General features: G+C 36.6%; 3 protein-coding genes and 2 pseudogenes across 3 annotated transcripts in view; all 5 read right to left on the bottom strand.

Moving 5' to 3' along the window:
- Positions 1 to 452, bottom strand: part of LOC143019005 (arginine kinase-like) — a 7,150-nt gene extending 6,698 nt beyond the window's left edge. Inside the window, exon 1 of the mRNA XM_076174707.1 lies at positions 442 to 452. Coding sequence (XP_076030822.1) covers positions 442 to 452 — 11 coding nt within the window. The remainder of the gene's footprint in view (positions 1 to 441) is intronic.
- Positions 1 to 24,709, bottom strand: part of LOC143018957 (uncharacterized) — a 194,824-nt gene that overhangs the window by 35,954 nt on the left and 134,161 nt on the right. The window lies entirely within an intron of this gene.
- Positions 517 to 3,156, bottom strand: LOC143019004 (arginine kinase-like). The gene is made up of 4 exons (XM_076174706.1): positions 3,091 to 3,156; positions 2,782 to 2,815; positions 1,173 to 2,282; positions 517 to 608 (listed from the first exon to the last, which is right to left on the bottom strand). Exons 1-4 carry the CDS (start codon positions 3,154 to 3,156, stop codon positions 517 to 519), a joined length of 1,302 nt encoding a protein of 433 aa, XP_076030821.1.
- Positions 4,954 to 6,108, bottom strand: LOC143019003 (arginine kinase pseudogene; annotated as a pseudogene).
- On the bottom strand, positions 8,315 to 10,637 carry LOC143019002 (arginine kinase pseudogene; annotated as a pseudogene).

Genomic DNA, 24,709 nt, shown 5'->3' with positions numbered 1-24,709 from the left:
TATGAGGAGGATTATGGTTATATATCCACATGTTCCTTTCCAGTGGGTATAGTATACCTTGTTATTATTCTTAATGCATTGTTTTGCACACTTTGTTAGGTGTCTATGGTTTCCTGAATGTAACTATGTTGTGGAGGCTTTGTCAAGTGCTGTACTCCAAATGGTTTGTAGACTGTAATATATCTATATATCTATATCTCTATCTATATATATATATATATATATATATATATAATCTTTTTTTTTGGGGGGGGGGGGGTTGACCAAACCCAGTCTTCCTAGTGTTCTTAGTATGGTTATTATTTCGTTGATTTCCTTTCAGGTTCTGGAAGTGTAGACTGAAGAATATGTGAATATCAAATTGAGGCCAGGATTTCAGGTCTCTTTCCAATGAAACAACTTAGCCATTAGATTTTACTATTGGACATTTCTTTGGTTTACGGTGTGAACATAGTTACTGATGATTACCAAAGGAAGGCCTCCATTCTACATTTTCCAAGACAATGCTCTAGTTTGTCAAAGTAAGTTTAGGTGTTCTAAGTAGATGTTCTGTAGTTCCTGTGCTGGGTTATTTGCAAAAGTGAGCGATTTCATGTCATCCTCTGGATCTAGTGTGGAGAGATCACTCTTGACAAGAGTGAATAATATGTGTGAGAATATTTATCCTCAAGATTTCCATTAAAGTCTTTTTGTCAGAGCACTTTTGCTGTTTTTGTTTACACTACTATCTGTCAACAAAGAATATTTTTATCCATATATCTTTGTTATTTTGATGCTACTTCTTATATTCAGTATGTATTGTTAAATCTCTCCAGTACTTGTTATATGCTGTTAGTGAGAAGTGTATTGTAGGAGTGGTTCTACTTGAATCCTTGTTGTTTTGGGAAGATGGGCAGATTAATTATGTTCACACATCACCTATTAGATCTTGAGAATATGTTGACTTATGTTGAATGTGACTACACTATTGTCCTTTACATTTTTCTTTCAAAATCTTAATGTTTATTACTAGCATGTCATAGAATTTACGATAATTGTTGCTGAGCCTGTTGAGTGTCCATATGTTAAAAGTGATCCTGACAGTGGTCAGGTTGCTATGAGCATGCATAATACTGTACTACATAATCATTCAAGTGCAGTACTAGGTGGACAGATACATCATTTTCTTCTACCTTCACTCATCTGGATCTCCATATCGATGATCTCTTGCACTCCATCATACATTTCTTGCAAAGCTTCAATTTCTGTTAAACCCAAGCGTCGGCGGTTTGATATGTCAAACACAAAATCCTTGGCTTCCGAGTGCTCACCAGATGTTCCGCGTACCTGCAGATTGAACCTGTCAGCAGTGTCCTCAAGTATGCGCCTGTCTTCTCCAAGGTTTGGTAGACGGATGTGTACTGAAGCTCTGATGGCTGTACCCAAATTTGTTGGACAGAAGGTTAAGAATCCAAAGCGTTGAGATGAACTGAATGGCAATATATGTCCTAGAGAGGTCACTGCACGAGTGAATCTTTCATAAACGGCTCCTAAGTCTCCCCCTGATTGCATAGATATAATACGCATGTGATCCTCCTCATTGACCCATACTACAAGACTTGAATCTTTATTTAGGAATATTCCTCGGCCATCAGGCCAATATTGACAAGCTCCTGCTGCTTGTAAGAAACGATCTCCCTGTTTAAACAGTAAATGTCTCTCCAGCAGATCTTCTTGTTCTTCGGTACTCAATCTGTTGATTGGTGTGTACTGGCCACTGAGATCTTCATCAAGACTTCCTAATGCCCTTGCAATATCCTCTTCAAGTTCAGCATAATGTTCACTTGTAAGGAGAGGATTGAAAGGATAGCCTTCAATAGATCTGGCACAGCGTACACGTGTTGACACTACAAAATCACCTTTACTGTTCAAGTCTCCAAGACTATTTGCATGGCCAAAGTCCAATCTAGGATGACAGGAACTGGGACTAAATCCACCATGATATTCATCAATAATGGGGTCAAAAAGTTCATGAAAAATACTGTACGATTCAGCATCTGGAGCATAGATGCCAATGTTTGAATCCACATTTTCAACTCCAGAGTTGATCACATCAAGAAGAGAGGCACCATTTGGTGTCACACGGTCCTTGATCTTGTCATACATATCTCTTGTCAAATACTTCTTCAAGAGGGACCTAGAATTGCTGTTAAGTAGAGTGTTGTAAGCCTCATCTATACACTTGAGTATTTCTTCATCAGCATGGATCACACCATCCACAACGTGGCAGTAACAGTGGGTAGCTGTGGAAGGTGAGGTGCATGTGTAGTTATTAAGTACTTATTTTCAATAATTCATATATACATATATATTTAGAGAACAATTTCTACCTTTAAGGAGACAAAAGACCATATATGAACATTTAAATATTTTGTTCTGGTTAATGTCAAACTATTTCATTCAGCTCAGAGGATCCTCTAGCCTGTAAGAGAATAAGAACTATTTCACATTGACTAACCCTTTCTGGAGACAATATATATATATTTTTTTAACATTTAGCTATTTTCCACCAGTAAACATCATAAATTTTGGCCTAATCAGAGGATCCTCTTCCTGGTAAAGTTTCAAGGAAACTGCCATGTCATCAGATGGGATGCCATCAAATAATAATTCATCAAAGCAGTGGATCAACAAATTTCAGTTGTGACACTTGAAATGTCTTAAGACATAACAAACAAACCTACTGGAAACAAATGTTTAGAACTCTTACATTCTTGTAGCAACATCTTTATCATTTCATACACTCATATGTCAGTGAATATAACCAGTAACGCAACTAAAATTTAAGAGACTTGTTCCAAATACAAATACAAATACAGAAACAAATGATGCCTAGATTGTTACTGACTGGGAACCCATAGGCTCACAGAAGCCAGCAACAATCTTCAGGCCCAACCAAATATCTCTCTGTGATTAAATTTTAGTCTGATCTTACACAACTACCTGATAGGAGAACAGACAACAGCAATCAGCTCTTCTTGTATGAAAAAGAGGAGTAATCTAAGTCAATAGAGAGAGATCTTGGACTTCATATGGAAACAGACTACCAACCCTTTCAGGCTGCATCTTCAGGTGGAAGTGAGGGTGGACATCAGAGCCATATATTCTGGGTACCATAGGTGTGCACTACTCACTCAATGAAGAAGGCAAATTACCTATAGATATTGAACTCCTTTAACCACTTCAGTATGATGACACCTACATAGACAGCATGAGGCACGAGTGGGTACACAAGGATGCCAGCGTTGGCAGCTTGAGTATATTTTTTGTAGTTATACATGAGTTACCCCCGAATTCTGTGAACTGGTTTGATCACATTTTGTGTTTAATATTACTCAGAGTATAAATGAACTAATTATACAGCAGTGACTTTACATTTTATAATGCAAGAAGTGTGATGCATCATATATATGGTAGCCGATGCTGAGCGTGGGAATTTGACTCGTACTAAAGTGGTTAATGGTAAGATTATCATAATAAAAAGTATTTTTGTTCTGCCCCCTACTAGGGAATGTTGTGGCATTTATTTTGAAATAGCATATTAATTGTTATAGCATAAAAGTGTTGAGTGGTGTAGGATTTGGGTGGAGCCTAAATGCTGTAGTAGTATGCTATCAAAATTTTATTCAGTTGGGCATGCTTGTGTAATGTAAAGAGATAGATCAGTAAGATTGCGAGCTCTTGTACAGAACTCTACACCAATCATTTTCACATAATGTTTATAAGGAGGATTCTGGTAATATGTATGCATATGTTCCTTTCAGGTGAGTATGGTATACCCTGTTATCATTCTTAATGCCTTGTTTTGCATACTCTGTTGAGTGGCTAATTCCTTATTGTTAGTAACCATACTGTGGAGCCATAGTCAAGTGCTGTTCTCAGAATTGTTTGTAGACTGTAATAACCGTTTCTTTTTTTCTGTTTACCAAACCCATTCTTCCTACTGTTTTTAGTAATCTTCTTGATGATTTTCATTGTCAGGTTCTTGAATTGTATTGTAAACTGAAGGATATGTGCATATTAAAATGAGGCCAGGATTTCAGGGCTCTTTCCCAATTAAAGAACTTGGCCATTCAATTTTGCTATTAGATATTTCCTTAGTTTATGGTGTGAGCAAAGTTATTGATTTTGAAGGAGAAGCCTCCATTCTATATTTCTAAGCTAATAATCTAGTCTTAAGTAAGTTTAGTCGTTCTTAGAAGCTGTTCTGTAGTTGATATGCTGGGTCATCATCAAAAAGTGATTTGGTGTCAAGCTAAGGATCTTGTCTGGATAGATCACTTGTGAAGGCTGTGGACAATGAATGTAAGGGTACTGGTTCTCAAGGTCTACTCTGAACAACCATTATGTCACAGTAATTTGTTTTTATTTATTCTGTACATTCTGTCAGGTAAGAAATTTGGCATGCATATATTTTCATTGTTGTAGATGCTGTCTCTTATCTATAGTATGTCTGGGAATGTTATCAAATACTTTATTAATGTACATTATCATTATAGTGGCTGTTTTTGGTGTCTTCTTGTTAAATCACTCCAGCACTTGTTGACTGATGTTTGTGAGAAGTGTATTGGTGGAGTGGTCCTACTTGAATCCTTGTTGGTTTGAGGAGGTGGGAAGATTAGTTATGTTCCATATAACTTCTATCACACATCATCTACTTGGTCTTGACAATATACTGATGTATGAGGAATGTGACAACTCTATTTTCCCTTGCATTTTTCTTTCAAAATCCTAATGTTCATTACTAGCATGTCATAAAATTTAAGATAACTATTGCTGAACCTCTTGGTTTAAAATTACTCCTGACGGTGTCCATGCAAACACCTTAATTCCCAACCTTGGTCAGGTTGCTATGAGCATGCATAATACTGTACTACATAATCATTCAAGTGCAGTACTAGGTGGACACATACATCATTTTCCTCTACCTTCACTCATCTGAATCTCCATATCGATGATCTCTTGCACTCCATCGTACATTTCTTGCAAAGCTTCAATTTCTGTTAAACCCAAGCGTCGGCGATTCGATATGTCAAACACAAAATCCTTGGCTTCCGAGTGCTCACCAGATGTTCCGCGTACCTGCAGATTGAACCTGTCAGCAGTGTCCTCAAGTATGCGCCTGTCTTCTCCAAGGTTTGGTAGACGGATGTGTACTGAAGCTCTGATGGCTGTACCCAGATTTGTAGGACAGAAGGTTAAGAATCCAAAACGTGGAGATGAACTGAATGGCAATATCTGTCCTAGAGAGGTCACTGCACGAGTGAATCTTTCATAAACAGCTCCCAAGTCTCCCCCTGGTTCCATAGATATAATACGCATGTGATCTTCCTCATTGACCCATACAACAAGTGTTGAATCATCATTTAGGAATATTCCTCGCCCATCAGGCCAATATCGACAAGCTCCTGCTGCTTGTAAGAAACGATCTCCCTGTTTAAACAGTAAATGTCTCTCCAGCAGATCTTCTTGTTCTTCAGGACTCAATCTATTGATTGGTGTGTACTGGCCACTGAGATCCTCATCAAGACTTCCTAATGCCCTTGCAATATCCTCTTCAAGTTCAGCATAGTGTTCATTAGTAAGAAGAGGATTAAAAGGATAGCCTTCAATAGATCGGGCACAGCGCACACGTGTTGACACTACAAAGTCACCTTTACTGTTCAAGTCTCCAAGACTATTAGCATGGCCAAAGTTCAATTTAGGATGACAGGAATTGGGACTAAATCCACCATGGTATTCATCAATGATGGGATCAAAAAGTTCATGAAAAATACTGTACGATTCAGCATCTGGAGCATAGATGCCAATGTTTGAATCCACATTTTCAACTCCAGAGTTGATCACATGAAGAAGAGAGGCACCATTTGGTGTCACACGTTCCTTGATCTTGTCGTATACATCTCTTGTCAAATACTTCTTCAAAAGAGATCTTGAATTGCTGTTAAGTAGAGTGTTGTAAGCCTCATCTATAGACTGGAGTGTTTCTTCATCAGCATAGGCCACACTCTCCATTACATTACTGTAGTATCTGATGGCTGTGGGAGGTGAGGTGATGTATAGAGTCATTAAGTACTTATTTTCTATAATTCATATATATATATATATATATATATATATATATATATATACATATAACAATTTCAACCCTTAAAGGGAAAAAAGACCATATCTGAACATTTAAATATTTTGTTCTGGTTAAAGTCGAACTATTTCATTCAGCTCAGAGGATCCTCTATCCGGTATAGGGATAAGAACTACCTCACATTAGTTTTCTGGGGACAATTTTATATATATATATATATATATATATATATATATATATATATACGTGAAGATCTGGAGTCTGGGATCAATATCGGAAAAGTGTAAACACCAAATTTAATTCATTGGGGACATTTGGTCCACGTTCTCTGTTTGGGTACTTGGACATAATTGTTCTAATGTTTTTACATTTGTGTTACATAATGATGTTATTTTACCACATTTGTTTTATGATTGCAGCCTTATAAACTTTAATTGGTGTCACAATTTCATGTTAATTCCATTTTATTTATTATTGTATAGAGTATTGTTTTGTTTATGTGATTGAGTGTGTGAACCTTTCCCAGGTTTACCAGTTTGACCATTTATATTTGAGTTCACTATCTTGTATCCATTATACTACCTGAAGACGATTCCTGGAAGGGTATAGAAACGTTGGGCAAAGTAAACCCCCCTTGAATTGAGTCTAGTGTTCACACTTTTATTATATATATATATATATATATATATATATATATATATATATATATATATATATATATATATATATGTATATATATATATATTTTTTACAATTAGATATTCTCTGCCACCAATCACCAACCATAGATTTATTCTGATCAGAGGATCCTCTTCCTAGTAAAGTTTTATGGAAAAATACTATGTCATAGGATGAGATGCCATCAAATAATAATTCATCAAACCAGTGGATCATCAAATTTCAGTTGTGAAACTTGGTACGTCTTAGACATAACAAACAAACCTACAAGTGACAAATGTTTAGAACCCTTCCATTCTTGTAGCAACATCGTTATCATTTCATACACTTGCATGTCAATGAATATAACTAGTAACACAACTAAAATTGAAGACACTTGTTCCAAATACAAATACAAATACAGAAACAAATGATGTCTAGATTGTTACTGACAGAACCCATAGACTCAGAGAAGTCAGCAACAATCTTCAGGCTAAGCCAAATATCTCTCTGTGAATAAATTTTGATCTGTCCATACACAACTACCTAATAGGAGAACAGACACCAGCTATCAGTTCTTCTCATGTGAAAAAGTGGAATAATTGAAGTCAATAGAGAGAGAGATCTTGGACTTGATATGGAAACAGACTACCAACCCTTTCAGGCTGCATCTTTAGGTGGAAGTGAGGGTGGAGATCAGAGCCATATATTCTGTATATTCTGGGTGCGATAGGTGTGCACTATTCGCTCAGTAAAGATGGCAAATTCACTATATATATTGAACTCCCTTAGTAATAAGATAATTATAAAGAAAAGTATTTTTGTTCAGTCCCCTACTGGGGAATGTTGTAGCATTCATTTTGAAATAGCATGTTAATTGTTATAGCATAAAGGTGTTGAGTGGTGTAGGTTGTAGGGTGTATCCTAGGCACTGTAGTAATATATTATCAGAATATTTTTCAGTTGAGTGTGCTTGTGTAAGGTAAAGAGATAATGCTGTAGGATTGTGAGCTCTTGTACAGAACTGTGTACCAATTGTTTTCACATAGTGTTTATAATGAGGATTATGGTATATGTGTGCATATGTTCCTTTCAGGTGGGTATGGGATAACCTGTTATTATTCTTAATGCCTTGTTTTGTATACTTTGTTGGGTGGCTAATTCCTTATTGCTGGTAACCATGTTGTGGAGCATTAGTCGAGCTCTGTTCTCAAAATTGTTTGTAGACTGTAATAACTGTTCCTTTTTCTCTGTTTACCAAACCCGTGCTTCCTACTGTTCTTTGTATGGTTCTTCCCTTGATGTTTTTCTTTATCAGGCTCTTGAATTGTGAACTGAAGGATATGTGCATGTTAAAATGAGGCCAGGATTTCAGGGCTCTTTTCCAATTAAAGAACTTGGCCATTCAATTTTAATATTGAATGTTTCCTTGGTTTATGGTGTGAACAAAGTTACTGATGATTTTGAAGGAGAAGCTTCCATTCTATATATTTAAGACAATACTCTAGGCTGCCTTAATAAGTTTAGTTGTTCTTAGTAGCTGTTCTGTAGTTGATATGCTGGATCATTGTCAAAAATAAGTGATCTGGTGTCAAGCTCTGGTTCTTGTGTGGATAGATCACTTGTGAAGGCTGTGGACAATGGATGTAAGGGTACTGGTTCTCATGTTCTCCACTGAACAATCTTCATGTCAATCTGGCTCTTTTTATTTATTCTGTACTGTCTGTCAGCTAAAAATTTTGTTATTCATATGTTTTTGTTGTTGTAGATGATGCCTCTTATGTACAGTATGTCTAGGAGCATTTTGTTCATGTACATTAACATTATAACTGTTCTTCCTGGTGTTTTCTTATCAAATCCCTCCATCACTTGTTGATTAATGTTTGTGAGAAGTGTATTGGTGGAGTGGTCCTCCTTGAATCCTTGCTGGTTTGTAGAGGTAGGAAGATTAGTTATGTTCCATATAACTTCTATCACACATCATCTATTTCATCTGAAGAATATGTTGATATATGTGGAATGTGACTATACTATTATCCCTTGAATGTTTCTCTCAAAATTCTAATGTTTACTACTAGTATGTCATAAAAATTTAAGATAACTGTTGCTAAGCCTGTTGAGTGACCATATGTTAAAAGTGATCCTCGTGGTGTTTATGTCCCTGGGTCTGGTTGCTATGAGCATGCATAATACTGTACTACATAATCATTCAAGTGCAGTACTAGGTGGACATATACATCATTTTCTTCTACCTTCACTCATCTGGATCTCCATATCGATGATCTCTTGCACTCCATCGTACATTTCTTGCAAAGCTTCAATTTCTGTTAAACCCAAACGTCGGCGATTTGATATGTCAAACACAAAATCCTTGGCTTCCGAGTGCTCACCAGATGTTCCGCGTACCTGCAGATTGAACCTGTCAGCAGTGTCCTCAAGTATGCGCCTGTCCTCTCCAAGGTTTGGTAGACGGATGTGTACTGAAGCTCTGATGGCAGTACCCAGATTTGTTGGACAGAAGGTTAAGAATCCAAAGCGTTGAGATGAACTGAATGGTAATATATGTCCTAGAGAGGTCACTGCCCGAGTGAATCTTTCATAAACGGCTCCCAAGTCTCCCCCTGGTTCCATAGATATAATACGCATGTGATCTTCCTCATTGACCCATACCACAAGAGTTGAATCATCATTTAGGAATATTCCTCGGCCATCAGGCCAATAACGACAAGCTCCTGCTGCTTGTAAGAAACGATCTCCCTGTTTAAATAACAAATGTCTCTCCAGCAAATCTTCTTGGTCTTCAGGACTCAATCCACTGATTGGTGTGTACTGGCCACTGAGATCTTCATCAAGACTTTCTAATGCCCTTACAATATCCTCTTCAAGTTCAGCATAGTGGTCATTAGTAAGGAGAGGATTAAAAGGATAGCCCTCAATAGAACGGGCACAGCGCACGCGTGTTGAAACTACAAAGTCACCTTTACTGTTCAAGTCTCCAAGACTATCAGCGTGGCCAAAGTTCAGTCTAGGATGACAGGAACTGGGACTAAATCCACCATGGTATTCATCAATGATGGGATCAAAAAGTTCATGAAAAATACTGTACGATTCAGCATCTGGAGCATAGATGCCGATGTTTGAATCCACATTTTCAACTCCAGAATTGATCACATCAAGAAGAGAGGCACCATTTGGTGTCACACGGTCCTTAATCTTGTCATACACATCTCTTGTCAAATACTTCTTCAGGAGAGACCTAGAACTGCTGGTAAGTAGAATGTTGTAAGCTTCATCTATACACTCGAGTATTTCTTCATCAACATGGGTCACACCTTCCGCTGGGTTGCAGTAGTAGCAGATGGCTGTGGAAGGCGAGGTGGATGTGTAGAGTGATCAGTTACTAACTTTTGTACATTCATATATGTACATATACATACATATATATATATATATATATATATATATATATGTATCATATATGTAAGTGATGGCCAGGTGTGCATTTATTATTTTCATAAGAGTATTTTCCATATGTCTTACTATTATAACTTCACTATAAATAGTCATTATAGCTAGATCGTGAAACAAGGTACAAGACCCTTCCACAGTAGTTTGGGTTATTCTTACTTTGTGGTTAGGGAAGAATGCTCTGAAGAATGGAGTGATCTTATTACATTTTATATGTTTGTGTTCATACTTGCTCTTCACTGAGGGAAGTTAACATATAAGTGGAAGAGGTTACTGGATACCTGGGAGAAGTTACTGGGTAGCTCTGGCAGTGGCTGGTTGTCATATGCTTGGGAGAGCCTCTGGCTTCAGGGTGTGATGAAATGTTGCATGCTTGGTTTTGTGGCATTTTGTCCCATACCTGGGTTTATGGTGTTTTGTGGCAATTTGTTCAGTGCTTGGGTTAGTGGCATTTATTTGCATGCTTGGGCGTGCTTTAAGGTCCTCTGCTTGTATGTTTAAATTTGGGCTCAACTTCTTGATATATAATGGCTTTAAGATTGGGAGGTGCTTTTTGTCTGTACATATATCCAAAATCTCTGTATTTTCTTCTAACCTATTTCTTCTTAGGGAAATGACATGTTCAGTTGTCATTGTTGTCATGCCAATATAGGTGGATGGGAGGGCTTCATAATTCCCTTGGGCACATTTGAGCCTATAAATGACATGTGACTTCAGAAGTTCCTTTCTTTCTTGGTGTGGGCTGTTCTTAAGTAGGTGATTGTTTTTTTAATAATAAATCACTAAATTTTGTATTTTCTCTGGGTTGACCGGTTTGATGTTTTTCTTGACAATTTGTTTTATTATGCATTATTCTTTTTTGTATACTATTGTAAATGTGGATTTACAGTAGATGTTAATTTTCATCCTTGTTATGATGCCACAAAACCAAGCCACAAAGCCAAGCACACAACTTTTCATCACAACCCAAAGCTGGAGGCTCTCCCAACCATACAACAACCCGACATTAACCAAACTACCTGGTAACCTCTCCCGGTTATCCAGTAACATCTTCCACTTATTCAGTAACCTCCCTTAGTGAAGAGCAATTATGAACACATGTGCAATATCATCACTCCATTCTTCAGAACATTCTTCACTAACCACAAAGAATATCCCAAGTTGCTGAAGGAGGGTCTTGTACCTGAAATAGCGATCTAGCTATAATGACTATAATGATCTCATAAACCTCCTTTCAAAGGTGAACAAGTCCATAGTAAGATATATGGAAAATACTCCAAAGAAAATCATAAGCACACATTTAGCCATTACTTTCAATGTGGTATGCATAAGAGAATCAATTGCCCATATATACAACTAATATATATACTGGTATATATATATATATTACAAAGGCGGAGCATGCCAACAGGAGACCTTTTGGTCCATATCTAGGTAGGATGCAAAAAAATCCTAATAATAATTAATGAATAAATAAAAACTATAATAATGTAAGTATCAAATAAAATAAATAAATGCATAGGCACAGTCAAACAACAAACAAATAGGTAAATAGTTAATAATGATAAATGAGAATCAAACAGACAAATGATAACAAAACAAAAACATATAAGATAAATAATAATCATTACAGCATCTTGCTAAGGTGTTTATCTAAATGATGTTTAAAGCTTCAAACTGAACTACATTGCACTGCCTCTGCAGGAAGTTTATTCCATTCATTAACTACACGGTTGGCAAAGTTGTTTCTACCCACTTCCAAATTGAATCTATTTCCGGACAGTTTGAGACCATTGTTTCTTGTCTGATTCTCATTCAGTGTGAAAATTTTGTCACTTTTGATGTTGTCAATTCCCTTTAGAATTTTAAAGACCTGTATCAAGTCACCTCTGAGTCTACGCTTTTTTAGGGAAAACAGATTCATATGTTTTAGTCGATTGTCGTATGATTTATTTTTGATATTTGGAATCAGTTTTGTGGCTCGCCGTTGTACTTTTTCCAATCTGTCAATGTCTTTAATGAGATTCGGTGACCATACGGAAACAGCATATTCCAAATGTGGACGAACTAACGATTTATATAGCTTGTTAATGAGTGATAGACTTTTGAAGTCAAAAGATCGCGCAATCAGTCCTAGAATTTTATTTGCTTTCTCAGAGGCTGAAATACAATGTTTAGATGATTTGAGATTATTACTGATAATTATGCCAAGATCCTTTTCAATATTCACTTTTGTTGACGAATTTCCAAATAACTTGTAATCATACTTACTGTTATTTTTACCTATGTGCATTACCTTGCACTTATTTGTGTTAAATTTCATTAGCCACTTTTCAGACCATTGCTGTAATTTGGTGCCAGAACTGTCTTATCTTCATCTGTTTCCTCTTTGCTCATTTCCTTTTTTATCCACGCATTTTTATTATTTTCACTGTCAGCTAGTTTTGCCGCTTTCAATAGTATCTCTTCAGCTATCATTTGAGTCCTTAGTTTGATTTTCATTGGCCTATAGTGTTTTTCTCTAGAGTATATGCCCATTCCATGCACGTTGTCAATTTCCTTCTCCAGCTCTTGACCCTCGTCCTGAATCGCTTTCAGTATTTCCTTCGCAATTTCTTTCTCTTCTTTTTCTCTTTGGTATTTGTATGCTTCTGACCCAGGGCAGTGGACAGGGTGTAGGGATGACCCGTCATCTAGGAGGTGCTAAGATGGGATGGAGGGTGGAGGGGTGTGGAGTGTTTTCGGGGATGAAATGGGTAGGAATGTTTTTGTGCCTTGTCCTTTTTGGCTACCCCCCTGGTAAGGGGGAAAAAAGGCTTGGTATATGTATGTATGTTTTTCTTTGATACCATAAACCACAATGCATTTTTTTTTTTTTTTTTTTTTTATTCATCGAGTCTCTCATGCAGTTTTCCTTTTCTTTGATTACCTTAATTACTGTTTCTTTTGCATTCTCCTCTACCTGTTAATTGTTGTACTATTTCTTTGAAAGAGATTTTTTGATTTTCACATTCCTGCTTCCATTGATTTTTTATTTTAAGGAGATCTATCTCTGATTCTCCCACTTTTTTAGTCACTGCTTGTATTTGTTCTTTAACCTCTTTCTTCAGTTCTTCGTTTTTGTTTCTATCCTCGTTTTCCTTTCTTTCGTTTTCTCTTTCAATCATAGTTCATTTTTTAGATAATTTAATTCTCTAATTATTTCCTTGTTAGTTCTACATAAGTTTATAGTTTTTTTTGTGCAAAGCTCTATAACTTATTTTTAGATCTATCAATTCCTCCATCAAGTCATTGATGTCTCAACTCCTTAGTACACTGCTAACCCTAGTTTCTCTTTCGATATCCATAACTTTTCTTATTGCCCCCCCTTTCTCTTTGGAATCCGTGAATAAAAAAACATTGCTTTCACACCTTTGAGTAGTCTTCAGAGTTTCACTTAGACACGTTCTCTTCGGTGCCACTCTACTCATATCCAATCCTCTCTTAGTGGGTTCATTAATTCTTTTATCTTCTTTCCTTCATTTCGTGCAATACTATACCTTTTCCAGAACTGAATTTTACATCTAACCAGTCACTCGAAGACATAGCCCTATCATCCTGAAGGCGTTTCCTTGTATGTTTGTGTATTTTGGCAGCAATTTTTCTCTAATGCATGTAGTATTAAATGCAACAGAAATTGCGGGATTGATGATCTTTTTCTGAAGACTTTCAATTCTTCTAAAGAGATGTTTCTCCTCCTTACTTAAGGAATACAGGAATTCCTGTATTCTTTAAGTAAGGATGAGAAACACCTCTTTAGAAGAATTGAAAGTCTTCAGAAAAAGATCATCAACCCCGAGATTTCTGTCCTATTTAATACTACATATGTGTGTGTATATGTATATATAAATATATATATATAAAAATATATATACATATGTATATATAAATATAATATATTTATATATATATATATATATATACACACATATATATATGTATGTATACTTATATATATAGAGAACAATTTTAACCTTTAATGAGGCAAATGACCATATCTGAACATGTAATTTTTTGGTCTGGTTAATGTCAAATGATTTCATTCAGTTCAGAATAGCCTCTGCAAAATAAAGGGTTTAAAACTACATGAAATTATCTCAGCTAACCTCTTCCAACTAACACCAGGCAATATTTTTCAGTTCAGATGAGTTTCTGCCTGGTAAATGGACTACAGGGAAACTGCCATATCAAGAGATGGAACTCCATAAAATGATCATTCTTAAAAACAGTGGATTAACAAATCTCACAAATATGTAAATTAATTATTATCAGAAATAACAAAATGACCTACAGGTAAGAAATACACATATTACTTTTCATTATTCCATTCTTGTAGCAACATTTTAATGCCATTCATGTCATCTTTGTTTTTTCACACATATTTATGTGTTAATGAATATATTGAGTAACATGACTATGACTTAAAAGATACTTGTTCCAAATACAGTAACAGTTATTGCCTACAGTTAAACTGACACTGAATCCATTGGCTCACAGCAGTCAGCAACATTCTTCAGGTCCTACAAAACAGTATGCAAAGAAATGTCGGTCTATTCCTGCACAACTAGCTATTAGAAGTGAGTAGTCACCAGTTCAGCTCTCCTTATGAGAAGAATTAGAATAAAGGTGACTGAAACTGATAGAAAGGGATCTCGTAATTGATACGTAAAAAACACCGATTTTTCCAGGCACCATCTTCAGATGGATATGAGTGTGATAATGAAGAGTAGATACAGACACACAGGCACTTACCACACACTATATGGATGTAGAGATGATGAAAAAACTCATCAAAACCCTGTTATGCCCAAGACTGGGATATCCCTCAAGGATGTAAGCAATATCGAGAGAATATAAAGGGCAGCAACCAAACTGGTTTCTAGCCTGGCAGATAAATCATATGAGGAAAGACTAAAAGCGCTGGGTTTGCCAACTTTGAAAGACTGAAGAGGAAGAGGTGATATGATAACAGTATTCAGGTCACTAGAAGGGATAGATTACATTGACAGAAGATATTTCTTGATTAAGGATAGGAGGGGTTTAAGAGGTCATGGGAACAAATTAAAAAAGACTACATGTCTAAATAATGTGAAGAAATAGTTTTCCATACAGATGTTTAGATACTTGAAATAGCTTAGATGGTGCTATGGCCCAAGCTGGAACAATACATGAGTTCAAATCTAAATATGATACTTGGAAATCAAGGATATAGATTAAGTTGGAATTGTACATGAACTTGAGGCTAATTGTGATAATTTGGAGAGTAGGACACATGAGCCACCACGTGTTGCTACTTTCCTGTATACTACAATTAGGTAAATAAAATTAGGCAGATACACTTAGATACATACATGCACACATATATTAATCCAATGTTTCAATTGATTTGCAGGAGACCCATGCTCCCAGACAACCAGCAACAGCCACTACATTGGCCCAAAAGTCACTCAAGGAAGAAATATTGGCAGGGCAGCATAAGATTAGGTGTTCAGTATCTTCTGTGTGATGGTTGTATCTGAGACAGTTTGTTTATGTGTTGGTACTGTTTTGGTGCTGATTGGTGACCTGAACGTAGTCATGCTAATATAATTCTTACTTCTCTTGAGAGGGATTTTTCTGTAAGCCTGATATTTGGAGGGCTTTGAAGGACTACGGGGTCTGGTGGTCAGGCTAAAGTCCTTGTTTTGTGATTTAAGTGTCAATATGCTTTTGTGTAGCCATACAGTGTGGTATAGGCTATAGATATTGAAATATTATACTACAATTTTTTTTTAGTTGGTTGTACTTGTGTAATAAGATGAGTCTGTATGATTAAAAACTCTTGCATTGAACTGTGTACCTCTCTTTTTCATTTGGTGTTTTGTTTTATGAGGAAGATTTGCTTTCTGCATGCAGACTTTCTTTTTGGGTAGTTTTGGTCTATCTATCTATATACAAAGATATTTTTTCCTCAAACCATTTGTTCTCTCCATTTCTAATTCTAATACGGGCTCTACTACTCTCATAAAAACTCAGCTGCCCTTAACAGCTTTCCCCCAATCCCATATATCTCCAAAACCTCCCACAGTGCCTTCATGTCTACCCTGTCATAAGCCTTTTCCAAATCCATAAAGGCCCAAAGAATGTCCTTACCTTTTGCTAAAGCTTTCTCACAAACCATTCTTACCACAAAAATTTGATCCAAGCAACCCTTACCTTTCCTAAACCTATACTGTTCCTCACCAATTACTCCCTCTGTTCCTCTACTAATTTTCTTAATTAAAATACTCCCATCAGCCTTCTCAACTACACTCAATAAAATGATCCCTCTGAAACTATATACTCTGGAACTATACGGGCATTCCAATCCTCTGGAACTCTTACCCTCTCTTAGACACACATTAAACAACCACACTAGCCAGTCCATGATTACAGTACCTCTTTTCTTCAGACACTTTGCATGACACCCATCTGACCCTGGTGCCATACCTACCCTCATCATTTTAATAACTACTTGTGCCTCATCTTTTCTTATTTCTCCTCCATTTTCCTCATTCATCACTATCATTTTGTTAGCACCTCCCACTGCTTACTACTCATCTCTCCATCTGCACCTTTTACCTTTTTTTCTCTACTTGATTCGCCTCCCCTTACTCTTTTAACTTCCTTCCAAAACATATTTTTATTACTTTCATTTTTTCTGCCATACTCTTCCCCCGTTTTACATTTGCTCTCCTTTTTGCCTCCTTTATCTTATGTTTTGTTTCTTCTTCTTTATACCTTTCATATGTTTCTCTCATCCTACCTTGCAACAAGTCCATGAATGCACGCTTCCCTTCAACAACCTTCTTTACTTCATCATCCCACCAGTCACTACCCTTCCTTTTATTCCCTCCCATACTCCTTGTTCCACATACTATCTTTGAACACCTTGTTACTCCCTCCTTGAAATACCCCCATTCCTCCCCCACTTCTACCTCTATTCTACCCTTCACCATCTCCCACACTTCTCTCAGCTTCTCCCTGATTCTCCCTGTACTCTTGCTCATTTTTCTTCTCATTTAAACAGTTTACTCTAAGCACCTCCTTACCTTCTGTCCTCTCCCTCTATCTCCATATGTCCCCTACTCTCAACTTACCTTCTACATACATATACAAAGGCTTTTTCCCCCTTACAAGGGAGGTAGCCAAAAAGGGATAGGCATAAAATCATTCCCACCCATTTCATCCCTAAATACACTCCCACCCCTCCCACCCTCTCTCTTACCTTTACTTAAAAATTATTTTATATTCCCAAACTCTCTCCCCTAAAAACATGGACATCCAAAACTCTTCCTATTCATCTTCTGGATACCACTACATAGTCCATTAAAGCCTTATCAACCACTCTTCCATCCACCACCCTCTCCCATGTTTATATATGCTTAACTTTTTTCCGAATCGCTGTGTTAGCTATCATCAACTCTCTTTTTAAACACATCTCTACCATCAACACCTCCACTATGATTTTTACCTAGCACTTCACACTTCCCAATCATTCTATGCACTGGTTCTAACATTGAGATCTCCCAAAACTACTACATTGACATTTCTCCCAAAACTCTCTATGCATTTATTTAAATCTATCATAAAAGCCTCCCTTTCCTCTACATTCTTCTCACTACTGGGCCCATATGCACTTACAAAGGCCTACATCTCCCTTCCCAGTTTCACTTTCATCCACATTAATACAGAAGAAACCTCCTTCTAATCCACCACACACTTACCTATCTCTTCACTTACTAATATAGCCAACCCTTCCCTCCATTGTCTTCTCACTCCCAACTACACTCCCAAATTCAAACTCACCCCTCCCTTTCAACTTAATTTCACTCAATGCCAACACATTTATATTCTTTCTCACAAACATAATGCCTATCCCTTCCTATTTACTCTCATCTGTACCACACCCACTCACATTAAAAGACCTAAACCTTAGGGTTCTGGTTGGAAAACTCCTCCCAGGCCCTTTTATGCCTTCACTTCTTGTAGGAATTTACTCTTTAGAGCTACGGGGACCAGGATGCCTAGTCCCATGTTTCGTCCCATTTTAGTCGCCTTTTATGACACAAATGGGAAGACTTATTGGTATTATTCTTTCCTCCTCTACCACAAGAATAGGCAAAAATGGAAATATATATTGAGAGAAAAGGTACAGGACAGTGTTACGAGTTGAGTGGACAGTATAATGAAGGGACAGTTGCAGTACAATAAAATAGCATAATTTCTCTGTGAGCAGATATTTCCCATATAGATCTTAAAGTATCAGCCACACACTACTGAGCATCAAATTTTGTGTTAAACTTAAGAAAACCAAACAAGAAGCTTATGGAATGTTAAAGGAGGCCTATGAGGATGAACAGATGAGCCAAGCAAGTTTCTATCAGTGGTTTAACAGATTTTCTGAAGGAAATGAACAGGTTGAGGATGAACCCATTTCTCGAGCACCAAAAAGTGCACACAAGGAGGAAAACATTGAGGAAGTGCAAAGGTTAGTGATTGCAAGACCATCAAATATCTGTGAGGATGATATCTGAAGTTGTTGGTATTGGTATTGGCACAATAGAGACAGTTCTGACCGAAGATCTGAAGCTCCACAAAGTCTGTGCCAAGTTCGTGCCAAAGATCCTCCCCGATGACCAGAGGCAGTTTCATGTGGAATGTTGCACTGACATTCTCGAAATGATAAGAGGCTGATTCAGGTTTCAGGTCACTGAGTTTATGAGGCGGCCATGCTGTGGATGTGCTGTGTCTTGCGACACTGCTTCTGACCCAGGGCAGTGGGCAGGATGCAGGGATGACCCGTCATCCAGGAGGTACCAAGATAGGAGGTAGGAAGGAGGGTGGAGGGGAGTGGAATATATGGGAAATGAAATGGGTGGGAGTGATTTTTATGCCTTTTTCTTTTTGGCTACCCCCTGTGTAAGGGAGGAAAAGCCTTTGGTATATGTATGTACCTTTATTTTACTTCTTTCTTTCTTTCTTTCTTCCTTTTTTCTCTTTTACTTCTCTACTCTTCTTTTCTACATTTAATAGTCTCCATTTCTTACAAAGAAATCATACGTCTCCCTAAAATTAGTCTGTGCTAGGCCTACTTAATATTTTTATTTTCCCCAATGGTTTCCATGTTTCTCTTCCTTTTCCCTAACCTCTGCCTTGTACTGATAAACATTTTCAGTTCAGCCCTTAATTTTGTTCCACCTGCTTAAAAAAATGAAAAAATAAATCATAATAATAAATTAAAACTATAATAATGTAAAAATAACAAATAAAATACATAAAGAAATGCATAGGTATAGTTGAATAACAAACAAAAAGGTAAATAGTAAATGATTATAAATTGACATATAACTAATAATAAATCAGACAGACAAATTATAACAAAACAAAAACAAATAATATAACATAAATTATAATCATTACAGCATCTTACTTAGGTATTTATCTAAATGATTCTTAAAGCTTCGAACTGAACTACATTGCACTACCTGTGCAGGAAGTTTATTCCATTCATTAACTACACGGTTGGCAAAGTTGTTTCTACCTACTTCCAAATTGAATCTATTTCCGGACAGTTTGAGACCATTGTTTCTTGTCTGATTCTCATTCAATGTGAAAATTTTGTCACTTTTGATGTTGTCAATTCCCTTTAAAATCTTAAAGACCTGTATCAAGTCACCTCTGAGTCTACGCTTTTTTAGGGAAAACAGATTCATGTGCTTAAGTCGATTTTCGTATGATTTATTTTTGATATTTGGAATCAGTTTTGTGGCTCGCCGTTGTACTTTTTCCAGTCTGTCAATGTCTTTAATGAGATTCGGTGACCATACGGAAACAGCATATTCCAAATGTGGACGAACTAACGATTTATATAGCTTGTTAATGAGTGATGGACTTTTGAAATCAAAAGATCGTGCAATCAATCCCAGAATCTTATTTGCTTTCTCAGAGGCTGAAATACACTGCTTGGATGATTTGAGGTCGTTACTGATAATTACGCCGAGATCTTTTTCACTATCCACTTTTGTTAACGAATTTCCAAATAACTTGTAATCGTACTTAGTGTTATTTTTACCTATGTGCATTACCTTGCATTTACTTGTGTTAAATTTCATTAGCCACTTTTCAGACCATTGCTGTAATTGATCTAAATCTTCTTAGAGTTTAAACTATTTTTCATTTCTATTTGAAATTTCTTCTTGATATCCTCTATCTTCACAGGACTTTTTTTAGGATTAGCTTATTTCTTTTAGCTCTGAAATTTAATTTAGCTGTGCAACATGCCATTCTGGAGTTACTACCTATATTGACTTTATCTATGACAATAACACTACTATGGTTGTTGCATTAATTTCCTAATATGAAGTCTACTTTGTATTTTGTTGTTCTATCTGGCCTCCTCTAAATCCATTTATGACCTACAAGCTTTTGGAAGAAAGTGTTCATTATTATCATGCTGTAGTTCTCCGCAAAATTAATTAGCTTTTCACCTCTGTCATTTCTCTTATGTACTCCAAACTTCCTAACTCATGATTCACCTGCTATGTTTTTCCTCACTTTAACATTGAACTCACTGGCTACAATTTTTTATCACAATTAGGTAAGGAGAATGGTAGGAGAATGGTTGTATATGGATGATGTTGTGATTGCATGAGGTGGAATGGGTGGGTGGATGGGGGGTGAGGTAGTATGTGTGAGCAAAATTTGACGCAGCCCGAAGGGATTTCTCCCCATCCTCTCCTTTTATGCATGGGGGGACGGAGAGGGGTGTCGCCGATTTAATGAAGCGGCCTTGCTGTGGATGTGCTGTGTCTTGCGACACTACTTCTGACCCAGGGCGGTGGACAAGGTGCAGGGATGACCCGTCATCCAGGAGGTGCTCAGATAAGAGGGAGGGTGGAGGGGTGTGGAGTGTATTCAGGGATGGAATGGGTGGAAATGATTTTATGCCTTTCCCTTTTTGGCTACCTCCCTTGTAAGGGGGAAAAAGCCTTGGTATATGTATGTATGTATGTAGGTAAGTACACTGAAAGCATAAGGCTGAATGACATCAAGGTGGAAGTGCAAGAGGTGCAAAAGTTACTAGACAAAAAAAATATGAGGAAAACCTGACAGGGTTTCAAATTTACTCAAAGAATGTAGGAAACAGCTGGTAGATAAGGTTCATAAACTTTTACATGTTTGTCAAGTAGTTGGAAAATGGTTAATGTGGTACCAATTCATAAAGACTGGAACTAGGAGGAACTTTTAGATTATACACTGGTTTAAGCACCATGTTAGTTGGAATAATTGAGAGACCTCAGACAGATGGACAAAGTATTTTAGAAGAAAGGCAAATAATCAATTTGGACTAAGGAAAGAAGAGTTATATGTTTCCAATTTGTTGATTCATTCAAGTGACAATTTTTCTGCAAGAGGGTGAACTATGCATACTTGGATCTAAAGAAAGTTTTTGATAAGGGATCCTACTAAAGATTAATGTAAAAAAAAAACAAATAGGACTTAAAGGGAGTCTGGTGTAGTGGATGATGAACTTTCTAAGGAAGAGATTACTAAGAACAGTATTTACCTGGTTGTATTATACAGGAGGGGGAGCTATGCTCATAGTGACCTTTCTTTGTATCTCGAAACATCTAGTTTGTTCTTAAATTCTCATATGGTGTTTGCACACACTACTAATTCATCCAAATTGTTCCAGACATCCACCACTCATAGTGACCTGTCTTTGTACCTCAAAACATCTATTTTGTTCTTAAATTCTCGTATGGTGTTTGCACACACTATTGATTCATCCAAATTGTTCCAGACATCCACCACTCTGTGTGGATTTTTTTTTTCAGTAGTGAAGGATAGAATGTCTGGTTAATGGAAAGTACCTAATGGCGCCCCACAAGTATCAGTGCTGGACTTACTAATGTTTTAGATATACATTAAAGACATGATGGATGGAACAAACCCTCATGAGGAGAGTGAAGGATGAGGTTTATTGTGGGCTGATACAGAAGGATCTGGATAGAATACCTGAATGGATTCAGAATTGGGAAATTAATTTCAATGTGAAGAGATACACAATAACAAATAAAAGCAAAAATAACCCATCACTGAAAAACATACCAAGCATTTTACAGAGAAGACTTATAAGTTGTTGAATAACATAAGAATTCTATTCAACTACATGGATGATGGTATGATGATAAAATTATTGAAATGTTGATTCACCCAAGACTGAAGTATGCTGCAGTAGTTTGGTCACCACATAAATGATAAAAAGAAAGTTACAATTAAAATAGAGAAAATTCAAATGGCAGCAATTAAAAGGGTTTGAGGTCTAGCATATAAGTTATATGAAGAAAGACTAAATACACTGGAGATGCCAAAGTTAGAAGAATGAGGAGAGGTGATTTAATACCAGTATTCAGAGCTATGAGAAGAGTGAACATAACTGACAAAGAAGACTTCTTGGTGTGGAATCAAAGGAATACCAAAGGACATGGGGTGATAATGATGAAGACAAGATGTAAGGACATTAAAAGATAATTTTCTATATAGAAGCATTGATCCATGAAATAACATAGGAAAAGTTATAATGCAGTCAAATACCATAAGCAAATTATGGTTGAATTTAACCAACTACATAAATACAAAGGTGGAAACAAGGAGACACCACTAAATTATAGACTGGTATCACTAACCAGCACATTAGTGAAATTATATAAAAGGATTATGAAAGATCGATGGACCAAATATCTTGAAGAGATGAACATTCTGACAGTCATTTTCATTTGAGATCTGGAGGCTCTTGTGTGTCAAACCTTTTAAGCTTTTACTCAAGAGTGATTGATGTGCTGCAAGAAAGAAAGGGGTGGGTGGGCTGCCTGTACTTGGACCTAGAGAGGGCATTTGATAAAGTACCTCACTGTCACCTTATGTGGAAATTGGAGCATGTTGGACGACTGAGTGGCAAACTACGAGAATGGATGAAAGACTTTTTGAAGGAAAGATACACGAGGACAGTAGTGAAGGACAAGATGTCAAGATGGAGAGCACTAATAAGCAGTTTCACAAAGTTCAGGGCTTATATCAATAATGTTCCTTGTCTATGTCAATGACATGATGGAAGGAACAAGCTATGCCAACATATTTCCAGATGACACAAAAATTATGAGAAAAAATGAGGAGGATGGTAGACTATTGCAAAAAGATTTAGACACTATTTTTGCATTGAGCCAAGAATGGGAAATGAAGTTTAACATAAAAAAAAATGCAAAGTATTGGAAATAGACAATAGCGGCAAAAGGCCATCCTTAAACTACTCCTTGGGAGGTGAACCCATTACAAAAGCAAAAAAGAAGAAAGACTTAGAAGTCTTGATAAAAGACAACCTGTCACCTGATAGACATATCAGCAGGATTGTGGGAGAGACATGGACTACTGTAGAAGGAATGATGAAAAATCTCATTAAAAACCTGATACATCCAAGACTGGAATATGAATCAGTAGTATGGTCCCTACAAGAGTGTATAAGCAAAATTGAGAGAATGCAAAGGACAGCAACCAAGCTGGTCCAAAGCCTGGCAAATAAACTATATGAGGATAGACTTAAAGTACTGGGTATGCCAATTTTGAATGTTCAATGATAAAGAGGTGATATGATTACAATATTCAGGTCACTAGAGGGCATAGATTGCATTGACAGAGGAGATCTGATTATGGATGAGAGGGCTTTAAGAGGTCACTGAAGTAAATTAAGAACCACTTATCTAAAGGATGTGAAGAAATAGTTTTCCATATAGATGCATAAATATGTAGATACCTTAGATGGTGATATAGCCCAAGCTCAAACATTACATGAGTTCAAATCTAAATATGATAATTGGAAATCAAGGATATAGATTAACTTGGAACTGTACATGAATTTGAGTCTAGGCAAACTAGAAAACAGAATAATAGGAGACAGGACCCAATGAGCAGAGCATTGCTCCTTTCCTGTATATTACAATTAGGTAAATACACATTTTTCTTGACCTCATCAACTGGCAACAGGTTTTAGATGGAGTCTATCACCCTAAATGAACAAAATTACCTGAAGCTACAAAGATATATGGGGAGCTTGTGCATTGTGGATGCAGAACATGTTAATGATGATAGTGGTGTGCATGAGCAGCCTTTAGTGCATGTGATAAAGAATTCTTGTAAAACTATGCAGAAATACTGTACATAATATGTGTAAATTTAAATATTCACAGAAGTTTTTTTTATGAAAATATGTACACAACAAAATTCACAGTCAACAAAAAATATTTTCTGTAAGAAATTTATACAAAGAAAGATATTTCCTAGTGGTATAATGTACAAATATCCAGATTTCACTTCAATGAACTACTGTATGGGAAATATAGAGCA

Source organism: Oratosquilla oratoria, chromosome 36, assembly GCF_046742065.1.
Source record: "Oratosquilla oratoria isolate Oo_2021 chromosome 36, ASM4674206v1, whole genome shotgun sequence".
Taxonomy (NCBI): Eukaryota; Metazoa; Arthropoda; class Malacostraca; order Stomatopoda; family Squillidae; genus Oratosquilla; species Oratosquilla oratoria.
This window is presented reverse-complemented; position numbering and strand designations above follow the sequence as displayed.

Bases quoted from the DNA above. Each gene is read 5' to 3' on its own strand.
- LOC143019004 (XM_076174706.1), bottom strand. From the start codon at position 3,156: ATGGTACCCAGAATATATGGCTCTGATGTCCACCCTCACTTCCACCTG. The intron at 2,283-2,781 runs GTATGAAATGAT...CACCTTCCACAG, and splicing joins ATATTCACTGACATATGAGT to CTACCCACTGTTACTGCCAC. The intron at 609-1,172 runs GTAGAAGAAAAT...TCTCCACACTAG, and splicing joins GGAGATCCAGATGAGTGAAG to ATCCAGAGGATGACATGAAA.